The sequence below is a fragment of the Lynx canadensis genome, chromosome A3 (assembly GCF_007474595.2).
Source record: "Lynx canadensis isolate LIC74 chromosome A3, mLynCan4.pri.v2, whole genome shotgun sequence".
Lineage (NCBI taxonomy): Eukaryota > Metazoa > Chordata > Mammalia > Carnivora > Felidae > Lynx > Lynx canadensis.
In genome coordinates this window covers 100,591,963-100,614,963 of record NC_044305.1, presented here as the reverse complement: position 1 = coordinate 100,614,963, position 23,001 = coordinate 100,591,963, and the positions used below count along the sequence as shown (strand labels likewise).

Here is a 23,001-nt window from a genome sequence, read left to right as displayed (position 1 = left end):
CAGTTTACTACTGATTGGCCAATACATAGAAAGGGCCAAGCCTTAGCACCAGACACACAAGCTGCCTTACTGCCTCAATGCCCCTTTAGCCCAGTTGCAGTAAGCAGTGACCAGGACACCCGGTGTTAAATGAATTCACATTCCCTGGCATCTTCAGGTCTTATTTTATTAATCAATAATTAAAATTTTTAAACGTAGAAAGGATGTATAAAAGTGAGATACACATAACACCACCAGCCTTGAGTCCCACACCCTGGCTTTGTGCTCCCCTCCCGCCAGGCACAGGTGGAGGCACAGAATGTCTGTTACAGGACAGACACGGAGCCACCGTAAGTACAGGTAACGAAAACCTCACCTCTTTAAGGAACTACAAAGTGAATGGGCCTCAGGTCGAAAGCATAACCTTTGCAAAAAGAAAGGGGAGGAAGACAGAACACACTAATTTTAAACTCTAAGATCACAGACAATGCTGTCATTGCCGCTGAAGGGCTTCAGACCCCTGCTACTCCTGTGCTCTCCCTTCACATTCTAACCCCCTTAGAAGGTCTTTAATACATACTTGGAACATCTTCAAATCCATCCCAGAAGTCTCCTACTGTGGCTCCCGTGATGATTTCATTGGTCCTACAGTTAACTAGGTCGACTTCCTGATTCCCAAACTCTTTCCTGAAGGATTCAGGTTTCCAAAGGTCACTGTTCAATTTATGATGCACTCCTGACACCATCACTGGCTAAAAGAGAACAAAGACTTTAGTTTGAACTCCCCCAGCTCTGTCCCCAAACCAGTGGCAGCCCCTTTTCAAACAGCCCCTTGTTTCTCTGTGGCTGGTCCTCAGTGTTAGATCCCAAAGTGACAGCTTAGCGCTCTGAGCTCCCGAAGCATTTGTCTTCACACAGTCCTTGCTCTAACTACATTAGTAACTGTCTACAAGCAAGAATCACATCTTCGACTCAGATCCATTACTCACAGAATATGCTTGCTACCAGGCAGGAACAGGCACCCGAAGAGGCCAAGACAAGCCCAATTTTTTTAATGTTTTTTTTTTTAATTTATTTTTGATAGCAAGAGAGTGAGAGAGTGAGAGAGTGAAGGGGGGGAGGGGCAGAGAGAGGAGAGAGAATCCCAAGCAGTCAGCACAGAATCTGATGCGGGGCTTGAACTCACGAACTGTGAGATCATGACCTGAGCTGAAGAATCCATCACCTAATGGACTGAGCCACCAGGCACCCCCAGGAATCCCGATCTTTATGTGAAACGGTCTGACTAAAATACTGGTGAGTTCAATTTTTTTTAAAAAAATTATGTAATCTAAACAAAACATGGGTGGTGGATCGTATTCAGCCTGTCACTGCCATCATGAACAAATCAAATCTTATTAGTTAGTATATGGGGCTGAATTAAAAAATTCTTAAATTTTTTTTTGGTTAAATACATAACTCTATTTGCCAATTCCCCAAGCCCTGGCCTTGTCCAAGAACATAGCGTTCCTGTAGTGAGGACTCCATTTGGCCCAGAAGAGAAGCCAAAGATCCCAAATACAAAAACCAAAACAAAAACACTGAGGAGTAGGTCTACAAAGCCATGTATCTCCTAAACCATCAACCAAAACCTAAGATTGAACAAGGCTGCCCTTTAAAAACAGGCCCCTGGGAGACTACACACCAATTCCAAGATGATACCACATGGCTCTGGCCCACCTAAAATTGCCTTCAGCATAAGGGTTTTAACTCTGGGAAGAGGGACACATGATTTGCATAGTATTTTGTCTAATCTCCTAAACCCCATCCGCCTATTAGTCATGCTCTCACTTCTTCTGTTGAGAATCAACACCCAAGAATCACTGAGCCCAGAAAGCACTCATCAAAAACCCAGTGATAACTGGTTTGGAAGCAAGCAAAACCTCACTAGTAGAGAGCTCAGGAATGTCCACTGCAAAAAATAAGACTCACAGCTACAGTGCCCTAATTATATTCACCCCAAACAATAAAGTACAAAAGTAGTAGATAAAGTATATACCACTCATAATTGAGAGGTAGAGGCCGGGGGGGGGGGGGGGGGGAGCAGGGCTGTCAGAAGCCTGCCAAAAGACCTCCAAAAGGGGGTCTGAACTGAGTTGGAGGAGCAGAGGCCCCTCTTACCTGTCCTTGTTTCCAGCACTCCCTAAACACATTCCAGTTGCTCTTGTTGTTGGGATCCTGGAGGCATAGCAAGCGATTATCACACAGCCAATAGTGAGGAGTGTCAAAGCCCAGAATGCTAGGCTTAATAGTCAGTCCTTGAGGCCTCTTAGATAAATCAGTGGAAGTCTTATTTTGCACCAAAGAGGCAAAGATGTCATCAAGGATTTTTGGTGTATTCTTGAGTCCATTTTCTGTCTGAATTTGAGAAAGAACACAAGTCTTAAATATTCCCTACCATCAAAAGACCCATTCCTATAATAGTAGGATGGCCATTACATATCCAGAAAAGATTCCAAGTCAGGACCCTAAGACAAACAGGTAAGTCCCCTTCCCTCACTTGACATTACAACTCACAGGAAGCAGGTATAGAAAAAAGTTTACCAGGAGAAAATGGCCCAGCCCAGTACTACAACCCTGTGAAGTCTGCCTGCCAATGAAACCTGCACCCATGAAGGAAAGCCTAAGATTCAAATCCTTCTTTCTACTTTCTGTTTCAATTTCTCTAGTCTCTTCCTGCTCTGACTGTATTCATCTTTGTAAGGTGGAATACAAACAATAAAACAAATGCATACCTTTCCTGTAGAGGAATTCAAGAGATTTCGGAGGAAACCAGAATTGTTGTTGCTTACAGGTGTTAAAATTGTGCTGTTAAAGGTGTGGAGGACTGTGCTGGATTTGCTCAAAGGGGGGAGGGGTGGAAGGCATTTGATTTCGTTCTTTAGAATTGGCATTGTTGGTTGTTTTTCTAGAAACAAAACGAAAAACATCCATATGAAAAAGCATTCCAAAAGGCAAATCCCTTATTTGTCTTCTATTAGAATTACTTTCGAACTTGGCTTTCATTTACTTTAGAACCAAAAAACTTAAGAGGATAAATACTAATGAAATTACTGATTTAGACAAGGATTTGCAACTTGTATTAAAATAATAAATATCCAACATTCAAGGTGATATTATGTTAAAAAAAATTTTTTTTGAGTATAGTTGACACATAGTATTACTTTAGTTTCAGATGTAGCTACCATCTGTCACCATACAACAGTATTACAACATCAATGACTATATTCCCTATTGCTGTGCCTTTTATTCCTGACTTATCCATTCCATAAATGGAAGCCTGTATCTCCTACTCCCCTTCACCCATTTTGCCCCCCCCCCTCTTGCAATTATAGATCTGATTCTACTTTTTGTTTATTCATTTGTTTTTTTAGATTCCACATGAGTGAGGGATACCTGGGTAGCTCAGTCGGTTGAGCGTATGACTTCAGCTCAGGTCATGATCTCATGGTGTGTGGGTTCGAGCCCTACATTGGGCTCTGTGCTGGCAGCTCAAAGCCTAGAGCCTGCTTTGGATTCTGTGTCTCCCTCTCTCTCTGCACACCCTCCCCCAACCCCACCGCTCACACTGTCTCTCAAAAATAAATAAATGTAAAAAAAAAAACACTTAGATTCCACATGAGTGAACTCACATGGCGCAAATGGTATTTTTTAGACTTCCCTCTTCTATTTGTGTGCTCCTGATATACAAAATATAATGGATTTATGTAAATTAACACTGTAACTAGCAATCTTGGTAGGTATGTTTATTAAACATAGATACTTTTAGATTTTTCACACATATAATCAGATTGTCTAAAATATCAACAACTTTAAAAATATATATATATACAGCTTTATCTTTCTTTCCAATCCTTATATCTTTTTGTTTGCCTTTGCAATAGCCAGGACTTCCAGTACAATGTTTAATAAAATAGTGATGGCAGGTATTCTCTTATTCCTGAGCAGAGGAAAACTGTTAAAAAAATATCAATTAAAAAAACCAATCATTATATTTGCTGTCAGTTTTATTATAGAAACTCATTAGATTGAGGATATTCCCTTTGTTCCTATTTAAGAGTTGTTTTAATCATGAATAGCTATTGAATTATACTACTTTGTGTCTTGTCACATGACTTTTCTCCCACATTTTCAATGTTAAACTACAGCTGCATTTCTGAAGCCCTACTTGGTCATGCTGTAGAATTCCTTTATTCATAGTGTTGAATTTTTTTTTTAATGTTTATTTACTTATTTTTGCAAGAGATAGAGAGAGATAGCAAGCAGGGGAAGGGCAGAGAGAGAGAGAGAGAGACAGAGAATCCCAAGCAGGCTCTGCATTGTGAGCACAGAGCCCAATGTAGGGCTTGAACCCACGAACCATGAGATGACCTGAGCCGAAATCAAGAATCAGACACTTAACCAACTGAGCCACCCAGGCGCCCCAGTGTTGAATTCTATTCACTGAAATTTTGATTAGGATCTTTGCACAAAAGAAATTAACCTGCAATTTTTCTTTCTTAAAACATGGCTAAAAAACATAATCGCCTAAACCTAACGAACTACCTGAATCCAAAGCCCATGTTCTTTATACTGTCGTCAAGCATCCTGAGACAAAGCACAGATGAGAAAAATAAAACTGAAGCCAGAACATTCTAATTAGACAAAACAGAAAAAATACACAGGGTAAGGATAGAAAGATGGAAAATCGCCTATTAAAACAAACAAGTCTCAGCCCCCTCCTTTCTTGCCAAACACAATCTCAACCTAGAGTTCTACAGTCAGCAAAAGTTCTCCCCTTTGGGGTTGCATTTTAAAAATACTTGCATTTGTACCAGGACTCAGGAGAACTACAGGGAACCAATACTTTCCATTCCACACACTTCTAATTACTCTGTTCTCACAACAACTGAGGTTGCCAATTCCTCCCGTGAATGGACTAAAGTTCTCAGGAACCCACAGGAAAGCAGAAAACACTCACCCTTGTTTTCCTTGTTGACATTCCCGCTGGTCAGGTCTGCCAGCCAGTTTAAAGGAGATGTGCTGGCTGGACAGGTGGGCTTCATGCTGCTGGCTGGCTTGGAAGCAGCTTCCCCAGCCACAGGCACTGGCTCCAACACCAAGGGATTCTGCTGGAACCCGGCACCAAGAGTAGGTTTTTCTCCAGCAAAGGAAGTCTGTGTTGAGTATAAAAGAATTTTCCACAAGCTAAAACATTACATTTCCTTTTTCTTATCCTCTTCCCTAACAGCTCACCAGTAAGAGATAAATACCCCAAACAAAACCACCTAATAGTCCTGGACATCACCACAGCTGCAGTAACCTTGCAATAATAGGGCAGAACTATACAAGATAAAAGAGATTTTAATTTTCTTATAGCTTCTAAGTATTACTGGTGAAAACAAAAGACATGTTTCCCTCTCTACCCCTTTACCACGCATCTCTTGCTCATACAAATCCTTATCACTCCCCTTACCACGCTGCTTTAAAATGACTAGTTTGTGTCTATCTTCCCTGTGAGCTCATAATATCTTGAATAGGCACTCACAGCATGGCTGATGAATGAATGAGTGAATGAATGAATGAGTGAATGAATGAAGCAGGGTAGGAAAGGTACAGCTGTGATTTCAGAAGGAAATGGGATGCAGAATACAAAATGCTCTTTTGTTTTAGCATAGCATAGTAGGCTTTAAAATGTGATCAACAGCTCTTAAAAGAACTCAAACATTTAAAAAACTGGACAGAGCACACCACTTATTTTTCTGTTACTTAAAAACTGCCTTGACTCAGCTAATGAGATTTATACAAACATAAGGAGGGAAACAACAAATTCCTGCTGTGGTCCTGATCTTTCTTTTACGTGTGATGGATTTCTGTGATACCCAATTATCAGCATTATTATTCTTCTGCTATTGATGAGGAAGTGGAACTCCTCATGTGAAACCGTCCATGTGAGCCAAAGTCATGCAACTAGAAAGTGGCAGAAAAAGATTTCAAATTCAGTTCTGAATCTAAGGGGCACAGCTCTTCTAGCTGTACTGCCTCTGACACCAAAGCTTTATGAAAATGTGAAAGAACTTCTGATTATCAAACACAATGTGAGAGAATGATACACTGGGGTAAAGGGGAAGAAGAGAGAGTGGGGTAGAGGTGATGGTGGAGATGAAAGGGATGCTACCAGGAAAAGTCACATGGGCACCACAGAAATGTACATTTTTTGAGGTGAGAAATGGGGATATAAAGGTTCATTTCAATATTATTTCCTTCAACCCCTCAAATATATAGGTAAAACATATTCAGTAATTTTAAAAGATTGTAAAGAATATCTAAATAATCTTAACTCTATAAAGCACAAAGTTTTTTAAAAAACCCACATAAAATTCAATAGCAACTCATTAAGTAGACTACAACAGATAGACGTTTTTGCTTTTTCAAGGAACAAAAATTAAAACCTACTAAAAGAGACTACAGATGTCCACAAAAATAATGTGGAAAGGGAGAATGGGTCTATGAAGTGTCACATGAAATATATGACTTGCCTCTTTCCACGGACCACTGTCCCCATGTTCCTTTCAAATACACTATAGGAATCCTTGGGTTATTTGAAAAGACAGACAACAATCTCAAGGTTGGTGAATCTAGCATAAACAGTAATACCTGTTTTATGTCTTCCTTTGAGGCTGGCTTTGAAAAGAGTTTGAATTGCCTGTTTGAACAGGGACAATTTGCTTTTATTCCCCATTTTGCTCTCACTGAATGAACAATGTCTCCAACATCATAGAGGGCTACAAAAAAAGGGGGGGAGCAGAGACAAACATCTGAACAAGGGTATTAGGTACTATCAACCTAAATATTACAAAGTAGAAACTGGTACTTCCAACAGAATTTTTTCCTTTCTTCCTTTTTTTTTAGCAGCATGGTGCTTATATTTCCTCCTTTTCATCCTAAGTATGCCTTCCCCCACAAAAGCATTATTTTCCTTCCTTCTACAAAATGATTCACAAGACCTTAATCAAAACGTTTTGGGGGCATTACTTAACACATTTTTGGACAATTTACGATACACACTAAAGTGAGTTAGCAGGTAGTTATACTACAGAAAGTAAAACCAATCACCAGCCCCTGAGTTAACCAGAACAAGGGGAAAAGAAAACCACTGCACTGCACGAAATACCTTTTCCAGGAATGATCTGTGTAGGCATCAGGTTCTCTGGTTCATGTATCTGACTCTTCACACATCTTAGCCAAGAGAAAGTCTTGTAGGCAGCACCTACAAAGAAATGATTTGTAGTAATTGCTCCCCATGGACTCTGGCCCTAAATGCTTCAGAAATCCATCAATCACAAATCAATAAATGGCTTAATTTGCGTAAGGGGGGCTTGAAGGAGAGAATCAAGTCATTTCTAACCTTGTTGGCAATTCTTCCTCTTCATCCGGTAGCAATCCACACACACTCCAAACCCACACCTAGGACACACCCAGTGCAGGTTGAAGATGGTGGTGTCACATACGTCACACATTTCCCGAACACCTTTGACAGCTCGCTTCCAAGCAACCTGTCCTACAAAAATCAATAAATCACTTAGTCCTGGGGAGGAGAGTGCTTCTGAAGTAAAACATGAAAGGGGAGAGAAGTTGACATCATTCCTCCCTCTCACTGGAGTTCTCATCAACTTTGTTTAGCCTTCAAACACCATCTCAAATGCCCCCCCAACCTCTCCACCCTCCACCATGACGCTCTCCTGGATTCCTTCAGCACTCCCATCAACTTGTATTTGTATTTCAGACTCAAGCTTCTTCACACTGTATACAGTCAAGTGTAGTTTTACCTCCTCCTAGGAGACTAAACTCTGTCCATGCAGAATCCCTGCTTGGACTGTGCCTTATACCAAACCCACTCTGCATACCGCTAGCACGTAAGTACTGCTGAATAAATCAATGGAAAAAGCATGAGTAATTACAGAAGCTGCAATAAGACACAGGTATACAGAGCAGTGGTTCTTTCACCTTTTGTTTGGATCATGAGCCCCTTTCCGAATCTGAAGACAGCGTGGACAATACTTTCTCCAAAGGAAACAAGAATGACTCAGATCCGCCAGCCCAACATAGATTGTCAGGTTATTCACACAGGCCCTGAATCCACTCATACAGCCTAGAAAAAGCCCCAAGGTCTTAGGGAACCTGTTCCTTAGGGAACATTAACTTGAAGGGGGCACAACAGTACACAGTTGGTTCCTTCATTGGCCAGAATCAGAAACTTGAAGTTTTTAGTGCCAGTAGTGATGCAGGCATCCAGGTCTGACTCACACTAACCAAATATCCAACAGGTTGATGCATAATCCAAGATTCTACAAACTAGTATTTTCTGTTGCAGTGGCCAAGCCCTGATAACTGGATGGGGCAGCCTTACAGGACTGAGCAGACCATCATTCCCCTCCCCTAGTAAGGAGGAGTGCCAAATCAGGTATCAGAAAGCTTCAGGAGTATATGCAAAAGGAGGACATTTTCCTGGATCACACAAAAGCCCAATGTCTGTTAATCAGAAAACTTTTCTGTCTGTCTCTCTCTTCTGAATAAGACTGGATCAATACTGCCATGTTCTTATTTTATGGAAAATATCTTTTTCCTAATCCAATCTGTGGTTTATTCATTCTTGCTTCTGATGGGCCAAAACATAAATGATCAACTTCAGCTTTTACCAAATTAATCCAATTGCTAAGTGAACTTCTGCCATTTCATTATAATGTCATAGTTCAGTGCACGAACAACAGAGCCTTAGGCGTTTTACAAATGAGGTTTTATGAACTTCACCTTGGTCATTCAAGTAGACTGTTTTATTACAGAGTATTCTTACATTTCTCAGCCACCCATTTAATGATTATTTGTCACTGAAGAGACAGGATTAAATGTATAAAGGTTGAGACCTGCTTCCCAATCTCAGGATCAGAGGGTAACCCTTTTTGGAACACCTTGTGGTCCATCTGTCAGTATCACTCACAGTGAGTTCCTCTCTCCAACTGACCAACTTGTCACAGAGAAGAACAGGATGATCAAAAAGGCAAGGAGGAAAGGTTAATCATATTTAAATCTTCAAGGACAGAGATTCTTAGTTATGCTCTTAAAAGAAAACTATCTGTACCTTTTTCTATACATTGTTCAAATGACTTCTCTTGAGCAAAGAAAAAAACATCAGTTGCTTATAACAGTCCTGCTAATTCATGAGTGAAGCTACTAATATATTCCAAAAAAGTGTTTCTATATTCCAGTCGTTTATATAATACTTCTAGACTACTAACAATTTTTCTTGGGGCAGCTGGGTGGCTCAGTTGGTTAAGTGACTGACTCTTGATTTCGGCTCACGTCATGATCTCACAATTTGTGGGATCAGAGCCCCATTTCAGGTTCTGTGTTGACAGCCCGGACCCTGCTTTGGATTTGCTCTCACCCCCTCTCTCTCTCTACCTGTCCCCGTGCATGCACACTCTCTCTCTCAAAATAAACATTTTAAAATAAAATAAAACATGTAAAAAAAAAAAAAAAGACTTTTTCTTTAACCCCACTTTTACTTAAATGTATTTAATAAGGAAACTCCGTTATCTCTACTAAAAATGGAAACCAGTGTCACTTGTCCTAAATAGAAGATTATAGGAAAAACAACTTTAATAAGATCCTTGACTCATAAGAGTCTCTACTATTTCAACAGAACGGAGTCTACAGCTCTCTTTAGTGTGACTTTGGCTTCCTCCTGGAACCCACAATCCTATTCTCCTTCTAGCTCTGAATTCCTCCTGCTTCTTGGAATGCCTCAGTTCCATTCCTTGGACTCGGCAATTTAACAGTATCTGTACCTATCCAACAAACTACTTTGGTGCTGAAACCAGTAGCTTTAGTTTCTGGTAGCTAGAACCAAAATTCTTAAGGCTGGTATATGTGGATGCCAGTACTGAAACATATTTGGTTATGCAAAGTTTGAAAAGATATCTACAGAGAAACAGAAAGGCTTCACTTTTAAACTGCAACCATTTGGGGAAGACAAAATGATGGAAGAAAGTGTGAGACTTAAATAAAATAGCTGCTTCTTGGTGTTTCTGGCGGGATGTCTCACTTCTAGAGAGGCATAAAAAAAGGGAGGATGTGCTGCTGTTCTCCCAGACATTATATCTTGAGACATCATGAGGGAGGTCTGGCTCTCATGTCACCCACACTGATCCCTGTGATTTATTGGGCCGCCAGATCAGTGTGAGAGTGCTCTCAAAGAGTGGAAGACACTGGCACTCATCCAGCTGGAACCTCCATATATTCTGTTAAAACCCTGACTCTAACAGAATCCTTTTCATCTGAACTTGTTCCCATTCTCATGCCTGGGACCCAGCTCCCCAGACTCTGATTTTTCAGTTAAGTCTATTTTCTTTGAAATGAATTCCTGATTAAGAACCTTTGCCTTAGGGACGCTTCGGCGGCTCAGTCGGTTAAGTGCCCGACTCGATTTCAGCTCAGGTCATGATCCCACAGTTAAGATCGAGCCTCATGTTGGGCTCTGCATTTACTGTGTGGATCCCGCTTGGAATTCTCGCTCTCTCTCATCCTCTACCCCTCCCTGCTTGTGCACGTGCACTCTATCTCAAAACAAACTTAAAAACAAAGAAGAGCCTTCGTCTGAAAAATAACCCAACCAGAGAGGCCTCATCACCTTTTGATGAGCCCACACTGCTGATAAGGCTGTGCAAATTCCACCACTACTTCACCTTCCTTAACAAAGAGTTCCACTCCTTTGGTAACTACTCCAAAACCAACCCCAACGACAAGTGACTGACTCTGACCAACAGGCAGAACCTTATAAAAATTATAAAAGGGAAAACGCAACCTCACTATACCAAAGTCATCTAAACCTCTGGATGAAAATGAAACCCATGCAAATTAGAACTTAGGTGTCATTTAGGAACAAATCAAGTTGGACTCAAAAATCCTACCCCCTAAGAGATGCTCTTACTGTGTGGCTCAATAGTTGACATAGCTTCCTTTTCAGAAATCACCATTTGACAGAAGTGGTCTCCAATGTTGGCCAGGATATACTTTGCAGTGTCCAAATCAGTCCCCACAACGTTTTTGGTTAAAGGCAACCACAAGCCAATTGCTTCACTGTCGTACTTGTTTGGTGTTAAGAACCCTTCCACCCGCAATACACCATGTTTGTTGAATTGTAACCTAGAGGAAGTGGAGGGGGGAAAAGCATGTTACACACATACAAAGAAATGATTTACGCCTTATAGTTACTATTTAAATCAAATTCCTTCCCAGTTTTCTATAATCTCCGTGGCTAATTACAGCCAACTGTTACTTAGCAACATCAGTGGAAAGATTTAAAAAATTTTTAAATTTCTAAGTTTTCCCTCAGAAGATGCGGAGAGGGAGGTGGGGGAGAAGTGCTATTTACTTCAACCAAGATATAATCATACTGCCTCCAGAGGCAGGTGTTGAACCTTCCAGACTTGGGACTTAATAGCAAGGACCATCACAAGTCACCACAGAAGAAAACGGAAACCAAACAGCAGGTGATAGATAATCTGATCAGATTTGAATACAAACACTGCTTCAAGAATAATGCTCAGCAAAGGAAGGCTAACTCTAGACAGTCACTAAAGCCATGCCCACATAGATCCTTGAGGAATTCAGCACCCATATGAATACGAGCTACAAATTATTATGTAAGCTTCTGGAATGAGAGGCAGTGTTAAGACAGACCTAAGTACCTGAAGGTGAAGCAAAAGGCAGAATACATTCTCAGGATTTTCTTTCAATATCTTTAGCACCCGAGTGTGTTTCCTAAGTGTTAGTTTTGAATTTTTTCAAAATTTATTCAAAATGACATTCTACATCAATTGAGTTGGAGACACAGAAGTAGACATAATATACACAGAGAAGCAGGATATGTTAGGTATCATAACAATCATTAAATCTTATAGGAGCCAGGGAAGGAAGTACTGACTGGGAGTTTTGTGGGGCTAATATTAAGACTTTGTGGTAGGGATAGTGATTAACATTGGCCTTTAAGAACAGGTGGATATTAGGTAAGAGAAAGCATGTCAAAGAAACTATATTTCATACAAAAGAAAAAAAAAAATGAAGGATCTTGATTTCTCCACTGATCACTGGGCACCTATCAAAAATCTCTGAGTCCATGATACATACCTAATGTTGTATTTTAGAAAAACCATTTGTCCAGAAGAGTGTAGAATGAACTGGAAGGACACTGAGAGTCGCTTAACAGAGGCAAATTTATTTCAAGCAGTCCAAAGGCGAGATGCAAATTTTTAATTGATCGCCCAAATTACAGATAGTCATAATACTAAAAAATGAATCTGAAAAGCTCTTCAAAGGGGGAGATGGCAAACAGGATTTGGCAACTGGGCTTTACTACTGTAACTCTAACCCTCCTATTTTATCTGCAGGAAAATTTAATGAGAAACAAACTTGATGAGGAAGCTAATGACAGCCTTAACTTCTCTCTAAACATCAGGGGGAAAAAAGACTCTGTTCTTTAAAGTATGATATTCTTTCTAGCAAAGAGGTGGGTTTGTTCTAATTTCTACTAGACTGGCTTCTACCATGCAACATTAAGCAAAGGCACTTTCCCCTTCAAAGAGGTCAAAAATAGGAAAACAGCTAAGTCATAAAATGAGTGACTTCTAGATGGTTACAAAACAGTGGTTACAAAAAAGCTCCAGGGGCACCTGAGTGGATCAGTCGGTTAAACATCCGACTTTGGCTCAGGACGTGATCTCACAGTTCGTGGGTTCGAGCTCCGCATCGGGCTCTGTGCTGACAGCTCACAGCCTGGAGCCTGCTTCAGATTCTGTGTCTCCCTCTCTCTCTTGCCCCTCCCCTGCTCGCATTCTGTCTCTGTCTCTCTCTCAAAAAATAAACAAACATTGTAAAAAAAAAAAAAAAAAGCTCCAGTAATACTCAAAAGAAAAAACTATCCCCTCCCTATAAGGCCTCTGCAACTTATACCAAAACCTGGGGAGCCTGGGTGGCTCAGTCGGTTAAGTGTCCAACTTCGGCACAGTCATGATCTCATGGTTTGTGAGTTCGAGCCCTGCTTGGGGCTCTGTGCTGACAGCTCACAGCCTGGAGCCTGCTTCAGACTCTGTGTCTCCCTCTCTCCCTCTGCCCCTCCCCTGCTCACACTCATGTCTCTCTCTTAAAAGTAAACATTAAAAAAAAAAGGAAATACAAAGATCTGTACAAAGCATATTTTGTGTTCTCTAAAAAACATATATCAGAACCCACTGCATATGCATCTTCACACACTTACTTGTATAAAAAAACTCTCCAGACAGGAAGTAGAATAGAGCTAATCTGTATTAAGAACTTATTCTGGGCCAGGTGTTATTTAAAATATACACTAATATATGGGTATGGTAACATGCTAACAGTTATTACAGTCCTAAATACTAGACACACACTTTATCATGGTGCTTTTGCAATTTACTCAGGAACAAATGGGGCAAACTACCACCTAAAAAACACTAGAGTTCATTAAATAAGACTGAATCTGAAAGTTACCAGAACAGATATAGTCAATGAAATATCTGTGCATTTAATTCAGTTATTCATCACTCTTTAATGTTGATAAAACTAAAGAGGAGGGGGTGAATAGGAAGAAATACAAGTCAACACCTGTTTAGGATCACAACTAGTTGAGCCTAAGAGCGTCTACATTTCTGAGAAAGTGAATCCTACCTAAAGTGAATCTACATCCAGAACAACACTGCTCACTGATATATCAAGAAGAAACAGCCTTTTTCTTCACTAAGGATAGAAAAATTTAGAGAAAATTAATTTGACTTAAAAATACAATGTCAAAATAAAAGATTTTGCCTATACAATTAGAAAAGATTTTTTAAAAAGATACACCTCTTCCTGCTGGCAAAACTGCACAGAGATAGGAAATCTCAACTAATGCCATGGGGCATGGACACAGGTGCAGCCCTCTTGTAGGGCAATTTGGCAGAACATACATATCAAAGTCTTAAACACACACTGCTTCTGACCCAGTAATGCCACTTCCAGTAATCCTTCCAAAGTAAACAGTGAGAAATGGGGCCAAGGAGATGATTGTTACTGTATTATTTTCAGTGGCAAAAACCACAAAATGATCTTAATGCCAATAAGAAAACTGGTTAAGTGAATTTTCAAACACTGTCACACCCACCTATTTTTTCAAAGATTTTGTAAAAAAAAAAAAAAAAAAAAAGCTAACACAATCAAGTGGTTCCTACTACAGGCTGGAAAACTAAGATTCAAAACAGTATCTGCAATATACCCAAGTAGATAAGCTCAAACATATTTTATGACCACATCAAATACTAAATTGCACTGGAAAGTAACAGTGGTTACTTGTACTGGTTTTTTTTTTTTTTTAAACTTCAGCACTTTTCTATAATGTTAGTGTTAGAATAAGAATTTTTTTTTGAGTTTCTCTACTTTAAAAAAAATGGAAAGGGAGATTGAGAAGGAAATAACGTTCAGTAAGATCTAGATGCTCAAACCCAAAGACTAAAAATACAATCTGCACTCTTTTTAGTTCTAGATTTACTGTATGCTATCGGGCCCAGATTATCTGAGCTTTTCTCCAAATGCCTCACCTCCTGAAATGAAAGAAGCGACAAAACACAGGTGAGTCTTTCTGTTGCTCCTTATCCTTGCGGAGACTGTCCAAGCGACACTCCCGGCACTTAGGCAGTTGTGCAACAATGTTCACGCAGGAGTCATCCTGTACAAAGGCCTCACCACTCTGCTGCAGCTTCTTGACTTTGGCTGGGTCTGTCAAAACCGACTTCCGGGATGGGGCTAGGAAAACACAAGATTAAAAAAATGAGCCCTCAAATTTTTAAAAGTCACCAACATTTGACTGAAATCTATTCCAAAGACCAGTTTCCCCAAATGGAGAACTCCTTAAGTTCTGGTTCAACTGTAATTTCTAAAAATGGCTTAACATAAGATAACTATCAGAATAACTGGAAAGTTTTACTATCTTTATAAAACAATCCTCAGGGCTCCAGGATGGCTCAGTTAGTTAAGCCTCCAAATCTTGGTTTCAGCTCAAGTCATGATCTCACAGTTGTGAGATCAAGCCCCACAATGGGCTCCACGCTGAGTGTGGAGCCTGTTTGGGATTCTCTCTCTCCCTCTGTCCCTCCCCCACTTACACTCTCATTCTCTCAAATGAAATAATTCTCATTTGGTAAATCAATTTGGCAAGGCAACTTAAAACCCCAAATTCACCAACTAGACTCATAATTCCAAGTTAGTGTGTACTTCTATTCACAACCCTAGATAAGAAAACTATTTTAGGAAGACTCTTCCAAATCAGATACTTAAACTCATTCCATTAGCAATGCACAGAGACAGGTTCACCTCAACAGAGGGGTCTGTGTGCAAGTCAAGTTTGTCACTTTTCACACTCAAAGACTGGTTTAAGTGTGTTTTCCAAAGCACCGTGCAAAAGCTAACCGTTATTCTAAATATAATAACCAAACAGCTTTCCCACACAGGTCCCTCTGGGTCTATAAAATAGGAGCTACCTTCTAAATGCTTCCAAGGGGTGTCACTTGACCTTTGATAGGTCTTCAATTTCCTTCACGTGTATGTTCCACTCAGGATTAAGAGCAGTGACTACAGACAGGATGATGATTTTAAGTAAAAGCATTTTTTAAATTTTAACTTGCAGTGGGCAGGATAACTTAAAGGAAATGTTAACACAGTTTCTAAAGAAAAGGGGAGAGGGGCACTTGGCTGGCTCACTTGATAGAGCATGCAACTCTTGATCTTGGGGTTGTGAGCTCAAGCCCTGTGTTGGATATAAAGGTTACTTAAATAAATAACCACCATAAAGAAAAAAGGGAGAAAAAGTAGAGATTTGACAGGAAAGAGTGATCTTTGTGTCCACTGCATCAGCCCAAACAGCACAGAAATGAACCTATTTATAAATCAAGAGCCTTGAGGAGTATTTTGTATGAAACTGACAGACATGACCTTTCTGAGGGCGCCTGGGTAGCTCAGTCAGTTAAGTAAGCATCCGACTTCAGCTCAAGTCATGATTTCAAAGTTTGTGGGTTCGAGGCCCTCGTCGGTCTCTGTGCTGACAGCTCAGAGCCTGGAGTCTGCTTCGGATTTTGGGTCTCCCTCTCTCTGCCCTCCCCTGCTCACACTCTAAAAAATTAAAATAAAATAAAAAAAAAAAAAAAGAAAGAAAAGACCTTTCCTCAGGATCCAAGGGAGCAGGGAAGTAGATTCTTTGGCAAACAAACAAAAAACAAAAACCAAGAAACAACTTTTGGGGAGCCAGTTGAGAGACAGCTGGGAGAAGTTAGTAGTTGTGGGAACAAACCGTAAGATCTCAAAGCAAAGATGGTTTTAAATAAAATAAGCATCTCTAATAACGATCATAGAGGTGTTCCAATCTTACCTCTCTTAAAGCCGAACCAAAGCACACTGTAAAATGCTAAATGGATGCTGTCAAGCCATGATCCCTTAAGCATTCTTATTCAGTTATAGTAAAGAGAAGGTACAGCAAGGAAGGACAGAAAATAAAAAGATCAATAGTTCAAGGATGGAGTTTTAATTACTCAGATACTGAAAAAACATCATCCTTTAAATTGGGCCAGTTTTTCACAGATCATGGGCAAAGAGTCCAAAGGTTATCTGTTCTTCGCTGGCTTATGAGAGGAAATACGTAGAAATAAGCAAGCTGAACTATCTATATCTAGCTCTTTAGTGAGGAGAGCAATAATAGTTGACCCAATAACTGATTCCCTCAATTCAGAGCAGAGCTAAGGGAAAAAGGCAATGCCAACTTCTGAGGAGGCATATATCTATCTAACGGAAAAAAGGGAGCTGTTCTTGCACTCAGCTTGCTTTTGTTTTCTAGTCCCTAAGCAGAGAAGGAACACAGGGGACAGAAGAACTTCCAGTCAGGTTTTTCCATACCCACAAGCAGTATCAGTGGACACAGTGGAGAGATCCTGATCACAGCCTCTCGTTCTTCAACCAAGAGTTCCAGTAGACAGTATGCACTGGGACACTTAACTAGGTTTTTCATTTCTCTTAAAATCACTTTAGCTGGTGCACAGTTGTACAACATACTAAGCCAAAGTGAGACTCCATAACTCACTAATGTACTTACAATGTGCTTATCGATCTAGAATTGTTACTATTTCTTCACATAATATTAAAATAATTTGCCTCAAAAACTAGCTGAATGTAAGGCCTGATGACTCAAAAAGAATAAAAAAAAAGAACAGAAATATGGTTATGAATATTCACTTTCTTTGGGGAGTTACATAACTCAAGAAGAAAAGTATAATATTATGCAATTAATTTTATGCAAATCAACAGTTCTATCAACTTAAACCTCAAGAACGTGGAAGCCGGGCTAGAAGTATCATTAGTCAAAGACAGGTTTTCCCACTCCTCCAACTCTGCATCCAAAGCCCAAGTCAAATCCACCCATTTTCTCTCTAGCTTCACAGACCTGAAGTAAAAGCTAAATTGTGAATATATTCATGTCTTACTTATCCAAGTGAATAGTGTTTCTCATTAAGTTTTTTTAAAGATATCAAAAATTCATGCTCATTTTCCCACACAGCTGACAATTATCAAAGGTATTTTTAAATTGTAATAGCTCTGAACTTTCTGACATACTGAAGCCATTTAGTTCTACTAATTCTAATAAGGGAACTTCTGCTAACTATCATCAGTGGAATGCATCCTCCAACTTAACAGAAGCTGTATGAAATACAGTGTACCATTTTCTCTAAAGAGTATAGGCATACCTTGGAGACACAGTGGGTGTGGTTCCAGACTACCTCAATAAAGCAAATTATTGCAGCAAAGCAAATCAAATGAATTTTGTTTTCCCAGTGCACATGAAAGTTATATTTACACTATACCGTAGTCTACTAAGCGTGCAACAGCCTGGATCCATTAAAAAAACAAAAAAAACAAAAAAAACAAAAACATTATCTATGGCAGCTATAGCCTTACAAAATATATTACTTAAGTAAGACTTGCAAGTCAAAATTATTCCTTGATCCATGGGCTGCAGAATGGATGCTGTGTTAGCAGGCATGAAAACAACATTAATCTCATACATCTCCCATCAGAGCTCTTGGGTGAACAGGTGCATTGTCCATGAGCAGTAATATTTTGAAAGGAATCTTTTTTTCGGAGCCGTAGGTCTCAACAATGGGCTTAAAATATTCAGTAAACCATGTTGTAAACAAATGTGCTGTCATCCAGGCTTTGTTGTTCCATTTATAGAGCACAGAGTAGATTTAGCATAATCTAAGGGCCCCAGGATTTTCAGAATGGTAAATGAGCACTGGCTTCAACTTGAAGTCATCAGCTACATTAGCCCCTAACAAAGGAGTCCGCCTGTCCTTTAAAGCTTTCAAATCAGGCATTGGTTTCTCCTCCCTAGCTCTCAAAGTCCTAGATGGCATCTTCTTCCAATCTGTTTAGTCTAGCCACCTTCATTAATTATCTTAGCTAGATTTTTTGGCTAACTTGCTGCAGCTTCTACATCAGCATTTGCTGCTTCATTTTGCACTTTTATGTTATGGAAATGACTTCTTTCCTTAAGCCTCACAAACCAACCTATGATAGCTTCAAACTTTTCTGCAGCTTCCTCACACCTCTTAGCCTTCAGAGAATTAAAGAGAATAATGACCTTGCTCTGGACTTAAAGGAATGTCGTGGTTGGTTTGCTCTTCCATACAGACCACTAAAACGGTCTCCAAGTCAGCAATAAGGTTGTTTTACTTTCTTATCATTTGTGTTCACTGTAGTAGTACTTTTCATCGCCTTCAAGAATTTTTACTTTGCGTTCTGCAGCTTGCCTGTCTGGCACAACAGGCCTAGCTTTATCTTGGCTTTGAGCATGCCTTCCTCACTAAGCCTAACCATTTCTAGCTTTTGATTTAAATGAGAGACGTGTGACTCTTCCTTTCCCTTTAACGCTGAAGAGGCCACTGTAGGGTTATTATTGGGCCTCATTTCACTAATTTTGTGTCTCAAAGAATATGCAGGCCTGAAGAGAGGAAGAGAGATGAGGAAATGGTTGGCTGGTGGAGCAGCCAGAACAAACGCGACATGCTGTCAACTAAGTTCGCCATCTCATATGGGTGCAGTTTGAGGTGCCCCCAAACAATTACAACAGTAACATAAAGATTACTCATCACAATCATAACAAATATGGTAATAATGAAAACGTCGGAAATACCACAAGAATTACCAAAACGTGACATATAGACTAGAAGTGAGCAAATATTGTTGGGAAAATGGTGCCAACAGATTTCTTGACACAGGGTTGCCACAAACCTTCAATAAGTTAAAACTGCAGTATCTGCAAAGTGCAATAAAGCAAAGTACAAAAAAAATAAATAAATAAAAAATAAGGTATGCTAGCACATAGTTTTAAATTGTAGGTGCAGCAGGATTTCCCCTTAGGCAAGGAGACTGCCCAGTGTTATAGCCCTGTCCTTAAAATTTTTAACCAAAAGTCCCTTTTCTAGAGGTGCTGGTATAAATTCTGTCTTTAAAAATACATTGCAGATCTGAATTACCTGCATGAGCATTAAGTGCCGATCATCTCTAACACTCCATGTGGATGCTACCAAAAAATCAGTGATAAGCTTAAGATAAAATAATCATCAGATTACTTTGGGTTGTGTTTCAAAATTATTTTCTTACAACCAGAAATTGGGAACCGCCTAATTACCCATCTAGTAGGAACCAGTTAAGTCATCTAATAAATGCATATATAATGGAACCCTTACAGCCTCTGAAAGGTTGATAGACACTTACACTAATTCACAGGATAAAATTGTTGGTATAAACCCATTTGTGTTATAGTTTATCTGTACTTCTAATACACATGGAACCAGGTACACTAAAATATTAATAGTAATCATTTCTAAGAAGATTTTAGGATGCTACTTTTCTCCTTTAACTTTCCCAATTATGTGAACTTTTGCTATAGTCACTTTCATATTATCTTCTCATAAAGTAAGGAGACATATATGTACCCACTACCATCTCTCAGCTTCTACCAATAAAGACATGTAGAAACACTCACCATTCTGGATTTTACTGTTGTTTCTTGTGCAACAGCTTTCATTATCTATTTTTACTGAAGATTCCTTCAAATTCTGTGACCGGCATCCTAAAGTTGAAGATTCTATCTTTTTTTCCACACAACTATTAAAGCTATTACTATTGACACCTGCTTTCTCCTCTGGCTTATCTGAAAGGACATCAGATGTGGAAGGCGTATATTCTAGGTGCTTCTGCAGTTCAGGAGTACTGGCAATTTCCAATTCTGCCGTAGAAGAAGGCTTTGTAGGTGAGCACTCCTTAGGAAGGCCAGTCGATGACTGAGAAACAGATTCCGACTGGTTTTCCTGATCAGTGCTAGTCTTCAGCTGGGTACAGCTACCTTTTGGCTCACTAAGGGGTTTTAAGTCTCCAGTTCCAATCTGAGAGAACTTTGAAGACAGCAATCCTACTTTGCAGACAACATCTGGTTTTGTTCTCAGTATTTCAGGCTTTGTATTTAGACAGGAAGAAAGTTCTTCTGGTAAAATCTGTTTATGACATCTGAAAAAGAGAATACAAAAAACTAGCATCTAGGTCTCTTTTATTGCTCCTCTACTGCCCAAAAACAATTGTTTGGTACCTTAAGGCAACCACTATTGAGAGAGAAAAGAAACTGCTTATTTTAGAGAATGAAGGATAGGTTTCTGTGAGCTGGAGTTAAAGGTAATCAGTCAATGGCTCTGCAAAAATATCCTAAACACTTAGAAAAATACAATCCTAAATCCTATCTGTACGTGCTCATAAATCTCCAACTACTTCAGGTTAGTTCTATTTATCACAGTATAACGAAACTTAGCTTTCCCTTAAAGCACACAGTAGCTCATGGAACCAAAACCACCAGCAGCACAAAACCCAGTCCAGCTACAAACAACATGTCACTGGCTCTGACACTGGATAATTCCATTCCTGTTTGGTTAGTGATCAAGATCCAAAGCAACTGAAAAGCCAACTAATTATGTGCTTGCTCACAAAATGATGGGGTATTTCTCCTATCCCCTACCTTAATAGGAAGCATCCTTAAAGAACTTTTGTTTCTCTGAAATTCATCTTAAAGTTTTTTCCCCAGCAAAACATAAAGTGCTTTTTTTCCTATTATACTTTTTTTTCTCTGTCTCTAACACAGGATTTCCTCCTTGAGAAGATTTTCTTTTCTTTAAGTAAGCTTTACGCCCAACGTGGGGATTGAACTCACGATCCTGAGATCAAGAGCCACAGGCACTACTGACTGAGCCAGCCAGGTGCCCCAAGAACTTCTTCATTTAAGTACTCACATGAGACATTTGGCTTGGGTAGCACCGAACTTCTTACTGTTCCCTTTTTCTACCCAAAGACTGTTCCTCCTTCCATCTGACTGCTCTGTGGCCACCTTCCAAGCTCATCCCAGGCAGCCCACTTTCCTCCCAAGGAAGCAATGTGCTCAACCAGTCTTCCACCTTATTGCAACAGTCTTCCAAACCCACCTTTCTACATAGTTGTCTCTCTGACCTGTATCTTAGGTCTTTATCAGCTGCCTGCACAGGCCGCCACCCCTTCTAAGAGTCTTCCTTTAAAACTCTTTTCTCCGTAACCTTGTAGCCACTTCAACTCTCTGATTACACTTTACATTTCTTATTCATTTTTTTCACCTATAAACTAGTTACCTATTCCTCCTACAGCTAGCGCATCCTCATTTCTATGACTTAATATTTTACCTGCCGCCACCTATACTTGAGGTCTGGACTGGTAAGAACTACTCTCTATCACCATGTCTCCGTGGTCTGCACACTCCCACTGACCTCAGTCTTCCACATACAACCACTCCGCTCCCTTTTCGTCACAGCAGACGTTTATTCTGCAACTGTCTACAGTATTTCAATTGACCATTCTCACTTTCCTTTTGCCCTTTCCTCACATCTTCACTTTTTTAAAAAACATTTTCCACATTGTTCTACATGCCTATTTCCCTTTTCACCTCCAAAAAGGCACCTGACCGATTTGAAAACTCTAATGAAAAACCTCTGTGGATAACCTGAGATGTGAGGAACGGCAGGTCATGACGCCAAATGTAGCTGTACTAACACCCTATGAACCACGGAATGCAGGTTAAGTCTTGCCACCAGAGCAATGGTTAAGCTCAGACACAGCGAACTACGGCTGAAATCATTTTTCTCCTACTATGACTAAACATCTTTAACAAATATCCCTACTTACCCTTGAGGAATTTTTGCTCCAAGATTGGGTGGCGAGTTGGCAGCCTGAGGAGTGCTCTGCTGCCTCGGGTCCTTACTAGGTGGGGTTGCTGCCGTACAGCCAAGCAGGATCTCCTTAAAAACCGTTGTGGGCACAGACTGTACAGGACACATACTAGGAGAGGCCTAAAAAGATAGCAAACCAACAGACATTAAAAGGAAAGTACCTAGTTGGAGAATTGTGAAGTCCTAGCAAGATTCACATTTATGTGCCTGGTTTAGTACTAAACAAGCACAACACCATTTCCAAACAAAAAGCACAAAACAGTAAAACAACTGAAAAGTCACAAAATTAAGGACTTGTATCTGAAGGCTGTTAAATCATCCCAGCTTTTCATAAAGCTAGAGTCTTCCTATAAAAGATCACCGGCTGATCTTTTACAGACCTCTGAATCATTATGTCAGGAAAATGCAGCCATGTGGCAATTACTTTAAAAATGCGATGCACAAAAGTGAGCTTTCAAGTGACAGTCTTTAAACGGTGGCAGCTTCACATGCATTCAGTTTCGCATGACTCAAGTGCCTACCACGCACTTACTGCACAGGCTGGCAGGGGACCAGACCACTAGGACTCCTGTAGGCAGTGGTGCCTACTGGGTACCAGGGTAAGCCTCTA

General features: G+C 40.0%; 1 protein-coding gene across 2 annotated transcripts in view; it reads right to left on the bottom strand.

The window, feature by feature from the left end:
* Positions 1–23,001, bottom strand: part of KDM3A (lysine demethylase 3A) — a 53,082-nt gene that overhangs the window by 11,129 nt on the left and 18,952 nt on the right. For both annotated transcript variants that reach the window (XM_030311045.1, XM_030311046.1), the window contains exons 9-19: positions 22,348–22,511; positions 20,138–20,658; positions 14,646–14,850; positions 10,988–11,202; positions 7,406–7,558; positions 7,172–7,267; positions 6,655–6,782; positions 4,979–5,174; positions 2,754–2,926; positions 2,140–2,376; positions 560–731 (exon numbers count right to left, since the gene is read on the bottom strand). In XM_030311045.1, coding sequence (XP_030166905.1) covers positions 560–731; positions 2,140–2,376; positions 2,754–2,926; positions 4,979–5,174; positions 6,655–6,782; positions 7,172–7,267; positions 7,406–7,558; positions 10,988–11,202; positions 14,646–14,850; positions 20,138–20,658; positions 22,348–22,511 — 2,260 coding nt within the window. The remainder of the gene's footprint in view (positions 1–559; positions 732–2,139; positions 2,377–2,753; positions 2,927–4,978; positions 5,175–6,654; positions 6,783–7,171; positions 7,268–7,405; positions 7,559–10,987; positions 11,203–14,645; positions 14,851–20,137; positions 20,659–22,347; positions 22,512–23,001) is intronic.